The sequence below is a fragment of the Triturus cristatus genome, chromosome 12, assembly GCF_964204655.1.
Source record: "Triturus cristatus chromosome 12, aTriCri1.1, whole genome shotgun sequence".
Lineage (NCBI taxonomy): Eukaryota > Metazoa > Chordata > Amphibia > Caudata > Salamandridae > Triturus > Triturus cristatus.
Genome location: NC_140595.1, coordinates 244,013,380 through 244,027,305, shown reverse-complemented (window position 1 = coordinate 244,027,305; position 13,926 = coordinate 244,013,380). Strand labels below are relative to the sequence as shown.

Genomic DNA, 13,926 nt, shown 5'->3' with positions numbered 1-13,926 from the left:
TAACTGTGTGTATGTGAGCACAGCCTATGAGAAGAAACCTGACGAGGGGTGCTATGAGTACGAGTAATATGCAACTTGCCCTGCCTTTTTTCGTGATGAAGAGGAGGGAGGCATTCACCCTCCCCCCACCCCCTCCAAAAGCAAGTGAATGGACTCGGAGAGGGGCACCGGGGCCAGGGGGATGCCAGCGAGGTGTGGCCTGTATTTAAATCTCTGATATGTCGGTGCTGAGGGGAGTGTGTATGTATATAAAGTGCAGTCGGCATGGGGTGGGCAGACACACATCCAGACACGACAAGCCTGGGGAGAACGTCGGATGCACGGACCCACGGCCCTGCACGGATCACGCGGGCACCGGCACAGAGGCCACTCTACAGGGAAAATTCGTCGTTAAAAACTGATTTTTGTAGAAAGAGTCCGGGATTGCGCGCTGGTGCCGCGCCTACACTTGTTGCGCGCTTGTGCTTTCCTACCATGGCTGACATCGAGGGGTTCATGGGGGCACTATGGGGGACCTGTATTGGGATTTGCACGGGTTTGTTGCCCCCCTCGGGAACGTGGCCCTGTCAGATTCCCCCGGCTTCTTGGCCGAGCGTCTGGGGCAGATCGAGGGCCGGCTGCAGCGGGGGTCGCCCACCGACTTCGCGCACCCGAAGGGCATCCTGCGGCGGAGGCAGCTGTACAGCCGGACCGGCTTCCACCTGGAGATCTTCTCGAACGGCACGGTGCACGACACCCGTCAGGTCTACAGCAGGTTCGGTATGAGCCACAGGTGTAGCTCCTGCATGTCTGCCTCTGGGCACAAGCTACCTCGGGAGAAGCAAGACGGGTGCATGTAGCCCACTCACACCCCACATGAAGAGAGTCCAGGACTGTGTGGGGGGGGCTCAGGGGGGAGTCAAGACAGAAAGGAACCCTACTCTCATACTTCCTCGGGGCCCAGGTCTCTCGGGGGGAGTCAAGACAAAAAGGGGCCCTCATACATACCACCGCAGGGTCCAGGTCTCTCAGGGACATCAGGTCAAGGCAGGTCATTGAGTGCAGCCTACTCCCTCACTTCTCCGGGGCCAAGGACTTTCAGGGAATCTCAAGGCGAGGCAGGCACGCGTGTGGCCCCTAGATCCATCCTAGATGAGGATCCCAGACTCTCAGGGGCTCACGGCGAGGCAAGTCAGGGAGGTACTTATTCCTATGTTACAACAGGATCACCGGGGCTCCTCGGGCGGGGCAGGTCTAAGGGTGTCCTCACCTCCAGGTTTCTCGGGCGGGGCAGGTCTGTGGGTATCCTCACCTTGGGGTTCCTCGGGACGGGGCAAGTCTGTGGGTGCCCCACTTCCGGGACCCTTAGGGATCTCGGGGTGAAGGAGGTCAATGGGAGTATATCTCACACAGACCGCTCTATACTCTGGGGTTTTTGGGGCACCTCTTGGCTAAGGAAGATGTGTCCCCTAAAGGCTTTCTCAGGGTCAGGTCCCACAGTGGACCTCAGAGCGAGGCAAGTCCATGGAGGTGCCTCATTCACCTGACGTCTCTGTCCCAGGACTCTCGGGGCCTCGGAGGAAATGACTCAGTGGATGGATGGATGGATGGATGGATGGATGAATGATGGATGTGGGTTGGGTGGGTGGATGGATGGATGGGTGAGTGGAGTGGTGGATGGATGGGTGAGTGGAGGGTTGGGTGGGTGGATTGGTTGGGTGGATGGATGGATGGTGTGGGTGGGTGGATGGATGGATGGTGTGGGTGGGTGGATGGATGGATGTGTAGGTGGGTGGATGGATGGATGGATGGTAATCTGCGCTTGCCTTCATTCAATGTCTTTAAATGGTTTGGTGAATTCCTACTCGTTCATACAACAGAACATAGAAATACGTATAGGTAATATAGATGGAACACGTTTTGGAAAATGGGAATATTAACGTTATGTCAACTTGGGTGAACGCCACCTATTTACATCAAGTGCGGCCAGTGTAAACAAGCATAGCTATTTACGTAGCCACTTATTTGTGGCCAGGTTAGTGAGATTAAACGTGTAATGACTGCCTGACGGCGCTATAAACCGCTTGCACACACACCCATCTCATGCTTGGTAGCTACCCGAGCTCTGCTTTAATGCCCCACATAATGAGTTTACACGAGTGTGCAGGCTATGTGCACACAACCACAAACATATTTTAAACTGTAGTGAGGGCGGGATTCAGGGAATTTTAATTTTGTGCATATTTTTTGGAGCAAGACGCAGTGAAATCATCGGGAAGTGCAGGGATTGCGTTTGACGGGCACTGCCTGGCATCTGCACAGGGCAGGGTTTACTGGGTGTGATGGGAGCATCTGCACAGCTGCTCATCCGACACGCATTCCTGCATGTCTGCTGCCTGGCTGGGTGCACGGTGGCAGTCTACCCAGTGCGCACCGGGCTCAGGGGTGGTGAGGTACAGGATCAATGGGGTGCCGGCGGTACAGGAACCAGGGGCCTGGGAGATAGGAACCGGGGTGCCCAGGGTACAGGAGCCTGAGGTATTGGGAGAGGTAGTAGCCAGGGGTGCATGGGGTACAGGAACCAGGCGCCCTGGGAGATAGGAACCAGGGGTGTCCAGGGTACAGGAGCCTGAGGTATTGGGAGAGGTAGTAGCCCGGGGTGCCCCGGGGGACAGAAGCCAGGGGTACTGGGGAAAAGGAAAATGGGGCACCTGGGGTACCGGAGCCAGGGGTACTAGGAGAAAGAAACCTTGGGGTGCCCGGGGTACAGGAGGCAGGGATACTAGGGGAAAGGAACCTTGGGGCACCCAGGGTACAGGAACCAGGGGCACTGGGAGAGAGGAACCCGGGGGACCCAGGGTACAGGAGCTAGGAGTGCCCGGGATACAGGAGCCAGAGGTGCCTGGGGTACAGGAGCCAGGGGTACTGGAGATAAGAATCAGGGGTGCCCAGGGTAAAGGAGTCAGGGGCACTGCGGGAAATGAAGCTTGGGGCACCCGAGTTACAGGAGCCAGGGGTACTGGGTGATAGGAACATTGGGCACAGGAGCCAGGGGTACTGGGGGATAGGAACCAGGGATGCCCAGGGGTACAGAAACCAGCGGTGACCGAGGAGCAGGAAATGGGGGGAGCCGGGGGTACATCAATCCGGGTTGACGGGCGTGCAAGAACTGGGGTGTTCGGGGTACAGTAGGTCATGACCTGGGATTGGGGAACACAAAGAAAAGCAGTGGACAGTAACTAGGGGTAAACGTTGCTCAGAAAGTGCGCGTCCTGGGCGTGAGAGGGGGTGACGAGGGGTGCCAAGGGTACAAGCACTCAGGTGCCCGTGGTATTAAGAACAAGGGTACCGAGTGCACTGCCACTAGAGATGCTGAGGTACTGGAGCACTGAGAAAAATGGAAGAAAGGGCAGGTTGGGTACTGAATGTTGGCACCAATAGTACTGTTTTTGGGGTGCTGTGACGCTGGAAGTAGTGGCACTGAAGGTACCAGAACTAGATTTGCAGAGAATGCCGGAATTAGGGGTGCTGAACAGTGGCGCCGTGAACCCCCGCGTTATCAGCTACAGTGGGTGGGAATGGGGTCACTGGCCACTGTGCGCTGGAAGGTGGTGTTCCAAAAATCTGTATCTACGTCTGCTACCTGCAAGTCAGCAGATAACGCCGAAATATGGATAGAAGCGAGAGAATGACAGAGGGAGGGGTGTGGAACCAAGAGAAGGCAAGAGGCCTGGCTGGGAAAGAGCACCGAGGAACATGGAAGGAAGAAGAGAGAGAGAGAACGTGAGAGTGAAAAGAAAGTAAGAAGGAAAGGAAAATGTGAGGAGGAGAAAGGGAAGGTGGTAAGGAAGGGTGAAAGGAAGTAACTATTACAAGCATTGAAAATGCAACAGGTCTCGCCTTTGATTAAGTTAAATCCATTTGCTTTGCTAATGGTATTGTTTACCAAAGCAAATGGCTTAAACTTAATGAAAGGCGAGACCTATTGCATTTTTAATGCTTATTTTCTACTTTTTGTGGCCTAATGTGATCAGTTAGGCATTTTGTTTTTAAATATGGGGCATTTGGAAAACTGGCCCTTCATTAAAGAAACCTGTCAAAATAGGCATTATATTTATTAAATGGCATTTGTATAGTGGTAAAATATATATGAAACTGTTTTCCATTGATCCTTTTTAAATCAAGTAGTGTACATAGGTATGGAGTCTTGTGTTGCACACTCTCGAGTAGTAGGAGGATGGTATATTTTTGTTAGTTACTGTAAATAACAAGGTCTGTTTACAAATGTGGCATACATGCTGTTGTGTGTTGTCGAATTTCACAGCCCTGATAAAGTCCGCTAGGAAGAAGCGCTTTGGCTGGGGTGCTATTGTTACAATTAATAAACTTCAATAAAGTGGATTGAAACCCCTGCGCAAGTCTCCTGAGGCATTTGATTGGATATTTAATCTTCAAAATTGGATGATAGCATATTGTTTGGAACTTGTTGCACTGCTGCTAATTGAGCAAAATTGATTGAATATATAACTATATGCTCCTTTTCATGTCTGTTAATTTAGTATATTTATATCTGTTCATTTGAGATACGAAAGTTGATATATTGAAGTATGCTTGAACGATTACAGTAGCAGATGAATTCTTCTAACTTACTTGGAAATTATGATTTCAGGAAGAATCTCTCCGAAGCTTTTTTGAACCTCACCATTCACCTTCTTGCCGCCTTGGATGGGGATTATCTAAAGAACAAGTAGAGCATTGAAGATAACCTACATTTCTGATTCTTCTGTTTAACAAATTGAAGAGTATGAGGAAACACCATTACTAAACAGAGAAAACAAAGAAGTTCATTTCTGAGATGTGCAGACAGACACACACAATTATGGTTCAAACCACAAAGAACAGCAAAGCTTCTCCAACACAAAATAACTACCTGTTACTTACTCCAGTAATGTCAGCAATTTTTCCAACTCAACTAATAGGATTCTGCTGACTGAGGGGACTTGAGCAGGTTTAACAGTAATGAGAAGCAAAGTTTGAGCTGAGTTGTTTCACACACTTCTGTGGTCGTACTTGCAAAATGGATTTTAGCTTCCAACCAGAAAACAAAAACATATTTGAGCAGACAGGAAGTCAGGTGGCTTCTGGCCAGGTACTAACCTGATCACCCATGGGCATCCAGCTCCCAATGTGCACAACCTTTGGTCATCTGGAGCAGGGTAAGGAGGTGGCTCACCCCTGCTGCGCATGCCCGTTGACTGTGCGCAGCATAGATTGACACGCAGGGCCTGCTCTGTGGCGCAGACCTGCAACCAACCTTCGACAGGCAGCCGAGTCACCACTGCGGAAGCTTTTATTTGGTCACCTTTTTTTAATTTCATTTTTATAACTTATCAAATTTTCCTAAAATTTTTTAAGATGGTCATTGCTTGCCTGCGAGATACATTTTTATTCATCTCCATGCAAAAATAATTTTGTTACAGCAGTTACTGCAATTCGAAGTCTTTCTGCTCTTCCATCTGCTGTTGAAAGACTTGAGACTGAATTATTCTTCCTCCTCCCCCAGCTGCCTTTACATGCCCATCCAGAAGAATTCATTTGGGTGCATGGCCTGGAGATGTTTCCTCATGCCATGGTTCCCAAATGTAGACAACAAAAGATATCCTCTCTGCAACAGTTGCTGATGATAGAGTGCTTATAGCACTCTAAATTATATGGGTGCACTATACTCATGGTTTAAATGCACTCACATGTATTTTCATTGTTTGCAGTGTTTTACAATCATTAAGATGCATTTAATCAACGTTATCTTCAGATTTGAAATGAAGGGTGCACATTCAAGTAGGATTTTACATGTATTAGAAACATTTATAATTCCTGTATATGTAATGTGCAGGACGAAATTATATTTGTGCAATGTATCCATGTTTAGTTTAAGTTGCCTGTGTCGTAGGACCAATTTGTAAAGTTGTTGATAGTTTTTTTTCTCTTTGGTCGCTCAAAAACATTAATTAAATGAATCTCTTTTGTACTTGAAATCAGTGTGTTCTCATCCTACTGCAGGTGCAGGAATCCAGCCTCGTTATTCTTAGATTTAAGGAGATACCCGGAATGTCTTTGAAGAAGACTGGAAGGCGAGAAGGGAGGACTCTTTTCGTGCCTGGCCTGTCTGGGAACCAAGGTCACTGAAAGATGAAGAAGAATTCATTAAAGCTACTGGAAAGTTACTGAAATGATACAATAGAGAAGTTTACCACACGATTCATTGGGGGCTGAACTTTGTCTGTTTTTGATATGATGCGCACGGTCAGAGTCTAGAGACTTCTGCTGATTCTCAGGGGAGGAGCATTTCAGAGCGAGCTCCATAGCCTTAAGCTACGAAACCCATTTGACGCAAGTACTTCTTAGGAAGTCAACACATGCTGACACCTTTGGGAAATTACATAAGAGAAATAGGTAGGACCCTCGATTGGAGCAGTGTGGGGAAAGATTATTTTTCTTTGTTTTGTTTTCCTCCCAAAGGAAAAGAGAACTCGACTCAGCCTCTATTCTTGGCTGTGTAGTGATTTTGGAGTTTATCATATTATGCCTTTTGTGCCGATTGAACTATATTCGTAAGCTTGGCTCTGTATAGGTTTTCATGTATCTATATACTCTGATACTGAGGTGTATTTATTTTCAATTATTTTTGGCCTTATAATAAATCCACAAAATTGGAATTCGGAGTCTGAACCTTGACTAGTTTTACTCCCCTCTACCACTTTAGCAAGCAAATAAAAGACCATCAGTCGTAACTTAGTAGAATAATTAGGGAAGACTAATTTGGCATAATCACTGACATAGGCAACATGCAGTTTCCGGGCATTCATTTTTTTTAGCTCTGCTGGGTAGGAATACATGCCTGCTCACAGGGTGAGTGGCAGCAGAAGCCCTTAAACTTGAAGCAACCACTACAACAGTCATCCTGCTGTGGAGTTTATGGTAATCTGCGCCCCTGGGTGCTTTTTCCCAGTGGCCTGAGATGCAATAATGGTGAGAAATGCAATTTCCAATATTGTTCGCTCAAAAGAAAATGGGTAAATGGTGTCCTCCAAAGGATGGGTTCTGTGTCTCGGGCAGCGGTTCTTAAACTGTGGTTGGTGATACCGACTCAGGGCGACCACAACGGTTTAAATGATTATCAGCTTAATAAAGTGTATATAAGCGAATAAACAAAATTTCAAATGTTACATTTCAAAATATTCTGTAAATTTATAGGAATTTGAAAATGGAGGCTAAAAGTTACGTTCGTACCCTTAGCTTGATTTGTTGGAGCAGCCAAGTACAGCAAGCAGTATGGACCTAGGGTAGCCTCAACTGAAGCACTAACAAAAAGAGCATGCATTTTACAATTAAAACCCAAAGTTAGAAAACCTCCACTCTTCTCATTAAAAATAAAGATTACTTCTTTTTAAAAACTGAGAACTAATTAAAATATTGTGTACATTTGTTTGATGTATACTTTGTTTTGTATGTTTAAGTACTATTTGGAGATTCAAATCCTAGAAATTGCGTTGGCCAAGTCCCCAGCTTCCAGTAATGACTCTGTGGGGGTTCCTGGATTACAATAATAAGTCAAAAGTCTAGCCATATAGAGGACGTGGGCTTGTTTTTCTGCTAGTGTAGATTGTTTAGCCAATAGGATTACCTATACATATGTTTTGCTCTTTAAAGAGCTTTGGGTCCTCTGCAGCTTTCGTAGAAACAAGGCTACTGTGTTGCGGTATCCTTGGACATTGGCAAAGCTAGACTTACCATAACAGCAACTCCACAATTAAGTGGAACAGATACCATAAATTTGACAGTATGAAAATAAACTCATTTTTATTGTTTTAGACTAGGGGGTTTCTAAGAAGACCGAGAAACTAAAAACGGCAGTGGTACATTTCAAACTTTCAATGTTTTAAGACTGTTTGAAGTTGCATGAGTGAGTGAAACTGCCTTTAGAGAATCAGTAACTTACTGCATGAAATTTAGAAAGTGATTAAGAAGGATTCTGCTGTGGTCATTTCCCGTTTAGCTTGGTCTTCATCCAGAACCTTCACCCACCCCACAACAGGCAGACAATCCTTGATGCACATGGCCTATGGACATGCGCAGACAATGTACTCTGCCCTCTCAGCCGACACACCCCATGGCTTACTTCCACGCATGGTGGAGGTGGCTGGAAATCCTAGCAAGGCTCTCAACTGCTGCCATTCAATTTCCATCATTAAAGGCGGAGAACGGGCAGGTTTGGGCACAGAACCCTTCTATGTTGTTGCAACAGGGCAGCCTGATTAGAGGACTAATACTCATGATTTTGTGATACCATACTCCACGTGCACAATGCAGAGCCACAATGAAGACTTGGGCCCGGACTGTCCTGATTTTCTTTAGACCTCATAGCAGGAGCTGTATCGGCGGAATGGCGTAGAGTAGTCCTGAGCCCAGTCGAGATAAAATACATCTCAAGAGCTGACCTGGAAACTCTAACATGCAGAAGTGCTGACATTACGTATCCTCGGCCATGGCTAATATAGCTAATCAAGATTTTGCCCAGTTGTAGAAAGGAACTTAAACCACCTCCGGATCGATATTTCATTTGTGGTCTGCGAGGCATCAACCGCTGAGGTTCACCCTTGTGTTCAGGAATCTCCGAGGTTGGACGATAAGAAAATGCCTCAACATTCCAGCCTTATCTAGACACGCAGAGCCTCCAGGCACAGGGTCCACAACCCCACACTGCAGTGTTTGTTGCAGTAACACATGGTGGTATTGTCTGTGGAAACCTGAACCAGCCTTCCCTTGATGGAAGGGAGAAAGGCTTTCAATGGCAATCAATTCTCTCTCAACTCCAAAAACGTTGATTTGGAGCCGAGACTCCAGCAGAGACCAAAATCCTCTGATCTCCACCTCTCCCAGATGGCTTCCCCAACCGAGGCATGGCCTATTTGTCACCACTGTGAGATCTGGGTGCGGAAGAGAAATGGCTCTGCTGCGAACTCAATCGCATTTTTCTGAGCCACCACTGCAAGTCTCCTACAGTTCCCTCCAATATCTGGAACAGGTCGGAGAGATCTGGCCCCAGGAAAGTCTGGGAGTCGCAGAGTAAACCCAGGCTCAGGCTCCACGGGGGAAGTGTGGGAGCAGGGACTAAGAGTACGGTGTCACTCCTGCACTTCGCCCAATGACTTGGACCGGTGAGGTGAAGAACACTTGGACTTCTTGTGGGACTGACCCACAAAGATTTTGACCTCAACAGGTCAGAATTACTCCGAGTGGAGTTGTCCGGTGGCGAACGACCAGGCACTTCAATGTCCACTCCCAGATTGCTTGGAGGTTCATTGCATGGCAGTCAGCGCAGGCCTTGGATTCGTGGCCAGGCTCCAGCAGGCACCACAAGTTAACCAAGTCAGGGTCTATCACAAACATTTGCTTATGGCAGGCTCGGCAGGTTTAAAAACCCATGTTTCTTACAGGGTACCCCAAAGGCACACAGGGAGCAAAACTGCTCTAAAAATATTGAGAAAAATAGTTAAAAAAAGACTGTAATTGCTCTTCCGACTCTGCACTTATGGCGCGGAAAGAAGATAACTGATGTCAGTGTGCTGTGGTACTGCCTTTATAGCTACTGCACAATTCACATCCTGCACCGCTGACACTAACGACGCACAGCCAATTAGCACCACCTACTGGCATGTACAGGTACTGCTCAAGAGTTTCCAGATCCAGTCTGACAACTGGGGAATATACTACTGTAAGGAATCTGTGGCTAGAAGTCTACATCAGATTGCCTTTTTCTCAGAAAAGTAAACAACCTTGATAAAACTTTGCACCACTTTATGTCACTTTGAATGGCTTTGCTTCACCACAAATGCTCTAATAAATATGGCTGTGTGTGTTTGTGCAAGTTACATTACAATGCCACTTACTGGTAAAGGTGGTCCCTTTTTACAAGATCGACTTCATGTTGGAAGGGTTCCTTGTTGCTGCAGTAGTAAAGTAGCCCCTTTTTGATATCCATGGGTTTGAAGACTTGGAATAGACATTTTGTTTGTTTGATTAAAGAAGTATGACATTTTGAAAGGGGATCTGCTTTTAGGGGCAATGGGCTCTTCCTGATTAGCACTCTAAAACACTTGCAATGGATAAGCTAAATTAACAAATAGGAAGCAGTTTGCTCGTTTTGCCAATTAAACTAGACTGGTACCAATCAGAAAGGCTCCATGCTGAGTCCGTTTTTTATCTTTAATACTTTGAATTTGTAAAATGGATGGGTGAAACCATTGTGACAAAGAACAGTGTTTACAGTTATTACACTGATTAAATCAGACTGTTGCTCCTTCTCGATTAAAATAAGAGACCGCACTTTGGTAGAGTTCTCAGATAGGGAGCTAGTCCACTTTGTTTCCATAACTGAACACCTGAATTGAATCTGTGAATTTTGCAAAACAAGCATTGGGAAAGCCAATAGGTCTTGCCTCTAAGGCCTACTGGCTTAGGTAATGTTTTAGCCATGTTCAACAGCAAAGCAGCAGCTGTGCATCAGGATAATTGTTTTTTTTTTTTAAGTTTTAATGATGCGACCGTCATTCAACACCAAAATTCATGCACTTAAAAGGGGGACTGTATTGTTTTATTTACAGATCCAAGAAGAATCTGTCAAGAGCAACAAAAAAAAAATTAGCACCAAAGTGCCGTAAAAAAAAAGAGAAAGAAATAATGGATTAGCGGGTTGCAGGCGGGCAGAGTAGCAACACAGTAGGTGGGGAGAATCAAGAAGTGGTGAAAACATTGGCAAAGGAGAGCAATATGGCGTGTTGGAAGGCAGAAGCACACATGAAATGGAGCAACATGGAGTGCCAGGGCAGAAGCATAAGAGCAAGAGAGCCATACAAGTGCGGGGGGGGGGGGGGGGGGGAGAGAAGCACATGGGTAGAGAGAGCGAAGAGAAATCAAGCATACAAGGAAGAAAGCTGGAAAGCATATACGCTTCTCATGGAGTGCTTAAACAAAGAACAAAAAAGTAGTCAAGTAAAAGCAAGTAGAGGAAGAACAGAAGCCAGCCAATCAAATGACTGAAGAGGCTATGCTCCGTGGCAGGGACAACAAAAAGATTGACAACAACTCTAATAAGAAGCATGAAAATAGGTGACAGTTAGACTAAGTTATGGTAAGCAATGGGGTGGTCCGAGCCCCTTTATGTTCTTGGCAAGCCCACAACATGTCTTTTTTCACCAGACAACATGTGCTGTCTGGAAGGCCCAACCTAAAAGTAATCATCGGAGATGAACAAAACACACATAAAGAGCAGATATAGCCAGATCTGAGATTAAGTAAAAAAATAAATAAATGAGGTCAGTTCAAAGTAGAAACTAAGACGCATCTCTGGCCAAGTCGTATTCGTGTTGACCAGCATAAAACCATCATTCACTGTTTAATAACTCACGTTCAACTTTGTATGTGATGTGGTAACTGTTCCCTTAGTGATTCCTGCAGATGGCAATACTGAACTTACTTAAAATCCACCAGGATGAAGCTAATGAAGTCCTACTGGCCAAAATTACATCATAGGATTCCGTTTTTCTTTTTTTTTACTGGCAGATTATCATTTCTACATCTTCTGACACTTTTCTACTGTTTTTCCATCAGCTAGTATACAATAGGTCCCAAATAAAGGATGCTTAACAATTTGTCCATCAATTTCTTTATTTCGGTTAAAATAACCATAAAAGAGTACAATACAATATTTAAAAACAATCATCATAAACAGGATATGCAGTTTAAGGGAAATACAGTTGGTACATGCGTGGATACATAAAATATCTACTTAGTAAAGGGTTATCTTTGAAGGGCACACAGTATATGAAGGCTTTAGAGATTCTTCCAAGCACAGTATAAATTCATCAGTCCTTTGGAGCAAAACCAATCATCCATGGGCGAGGTAATACTTATATAAAAAATAAATATAATAGAGAAGTTAAAAATACCAGGGCATATTAAGTTAAAAAGAAGAATGTCAGAACTAATAGGTGATTGAGTCATGGTGATCTATAAAACTTTACACATATTACAAGTAATTAATGTGTAAAGGGGACGACCGAAAGAAGATCCCCCTTATTTAACAAATTTGCATTCAATGGATGAAACTTTAAGGCTAATATATATCATATCAGTACTTATCCCGATCATACCATTACATTTTTAAGCCATTTATTTTCCTAACTATCGCTACAGCAAGAAGAAAACGGCTGAATACTATAGTCTGTGACGTGTCGCCCTTGAACACTCTTTCCCCATCTTTAATGCGCCGAAAACCTAAGAGGAGGCAAATGGGTTTAATCCACTTTATCCTTGCCTGCAGATATGCGGGGCATATAAATAGAACATGGGCCTCATCCTCCCTAACACCCATGTCACACAATTGGCACAAGTCAGATTTGGTACTGGACCCAAGTCCTTTATTACACGCCCACGTTGATATTCTAGATTTAAATTGTAAAATACCATAACGGTACTTTAGATACAACGATTTAGCTAGAGGGGGCTAAATTTCATCCATAAAGCATTCAAATTTACTTTCAATTTTTACATCGGAAAATTTAAGGGTCAATATTCCTACTTTAGAGCTTTGTAATAGACGATTATGAGTATATTCCCAGTACCTTGCCTTCAGCAATTTTTTAGAGGAATTGGTAAGGGAATCAGGATCTGTCCAAAAACTACGTAGGCCCAGCTTTGAAAACCAGTTTTCGATGTGCACTAACCATGCCAATCGGGTGGTGTTCTTTATTTGCATTATTTCCTTTAGTGCATCTCTGTAGTCCACTAGCTCATCGGTGGACCACAGGCGAACCCAGTATAGTAGTGGGCGTAGGTAGGCATGATCATCCGAACGATGTATGTTCAAATCCCAAAATAAAGGGGTTAAGGGGGTGCAGCCTGGAACAGCTAAAAGTTGTCTGAAACTGACCGAGCGTCGCCTTGAGGACTCTGAAGGCAGGGCCAGGCGGAACAACGTCCACATTATCGGCGTGCCCGAACGATCGGAGGAGTCTGCTGTGGACCTCTTTGTGGAGGATCTAGTGGTGACTCATCTAGCACCCAAAGGGCTGAGCAAATTCTTCGCCGTGGAACGGGCCCACAGGGTTCCAGGGGGTGCGCCTAAGGTGGGTGCCCCCCCCGCGGCCGATCATTGCCCGACTTTTTAATTTTCGGGATAGAGACGCTATCCTGCAGGCGTCGAGGGTGGCGGGGCCATTACGATTTGAGAACTCTAATGTTAGCTTTTACCCAGACTTTACGCAAGCGGTTCAAAAGCAACGGATGGGTTTCTCGGCCATCAAACGGCGCTTGAGAGACATGGACTTCAAGTATGCGATGCTCTTCCCGGCTAGGCTGCGAGTCGTGCTAGATGGTCGCTCACATTTCTTCGACCGGCCGGAGGCGGTGGGAGAGTGGCTGGATGCCCTGCCCAAGAGTCGGGAGCCGGAGGGGCGGATGACGGAGAGCGGAGAAGGTTCGCCGGAGTAGGAATGGAACTGTGATTCTGGCGCTGGACTGCTTTGGTAACGTTTTGCGCCTGTGGCTGCACCGGACTCCAGTTGTTGACACTTTGCCCCGTGGTGTTTGGCGGTTGCGGGGGGCTTGCTGGGGCCCTTTCCTCCTTCTGGGGTTCTTTTTTTGTCCTTCTTGTAGTGAATTTTATAATGGGGCGACAGGCACACTGCAGGTTGGGGGGGCTGTTTGGGCTCACGCAGGGGTGCAGGGAGGGGGGAGTTTTGTTGGGGTTGATGGGACGGGGTTGGGGATTGTTTGTTTGTTTCACAAGGCGGGATAATATTTCATGCTGCTCTACTATGATTGTGCCACCCGGGAGGGGGATGTTCTGTGCTGGGAGGGATGGGGGGTAGGGGGCTGAAGCTTCTT

General features: G+C 46.2%; 1 protein-coding gene across 2 annotated transcripts in view; it reads right to left on the bottom strand.

Moving 5' to 3' along the window:
* HASPIN (histone H3 associated protein kinase) overlaps positions 1-13,926 on the bottom strand; it is a 1,547,868-nt gene that overhangs the window by 684,673 nt on the left and 849,269 nt on the right. For both annotated transcript variants that reach the window (XM_085639404.1, XM_085639405.1), the window contains exon 9: positions 4,630-4,715. In XM_085639404.1, coding sequence (XP_085495530.1) covers positions 4,630-4,715 — 86 coding nt within the window. The remainder of the gene's footprint in view (positions 1-4,629; positions 4,716-13,926) is intronic.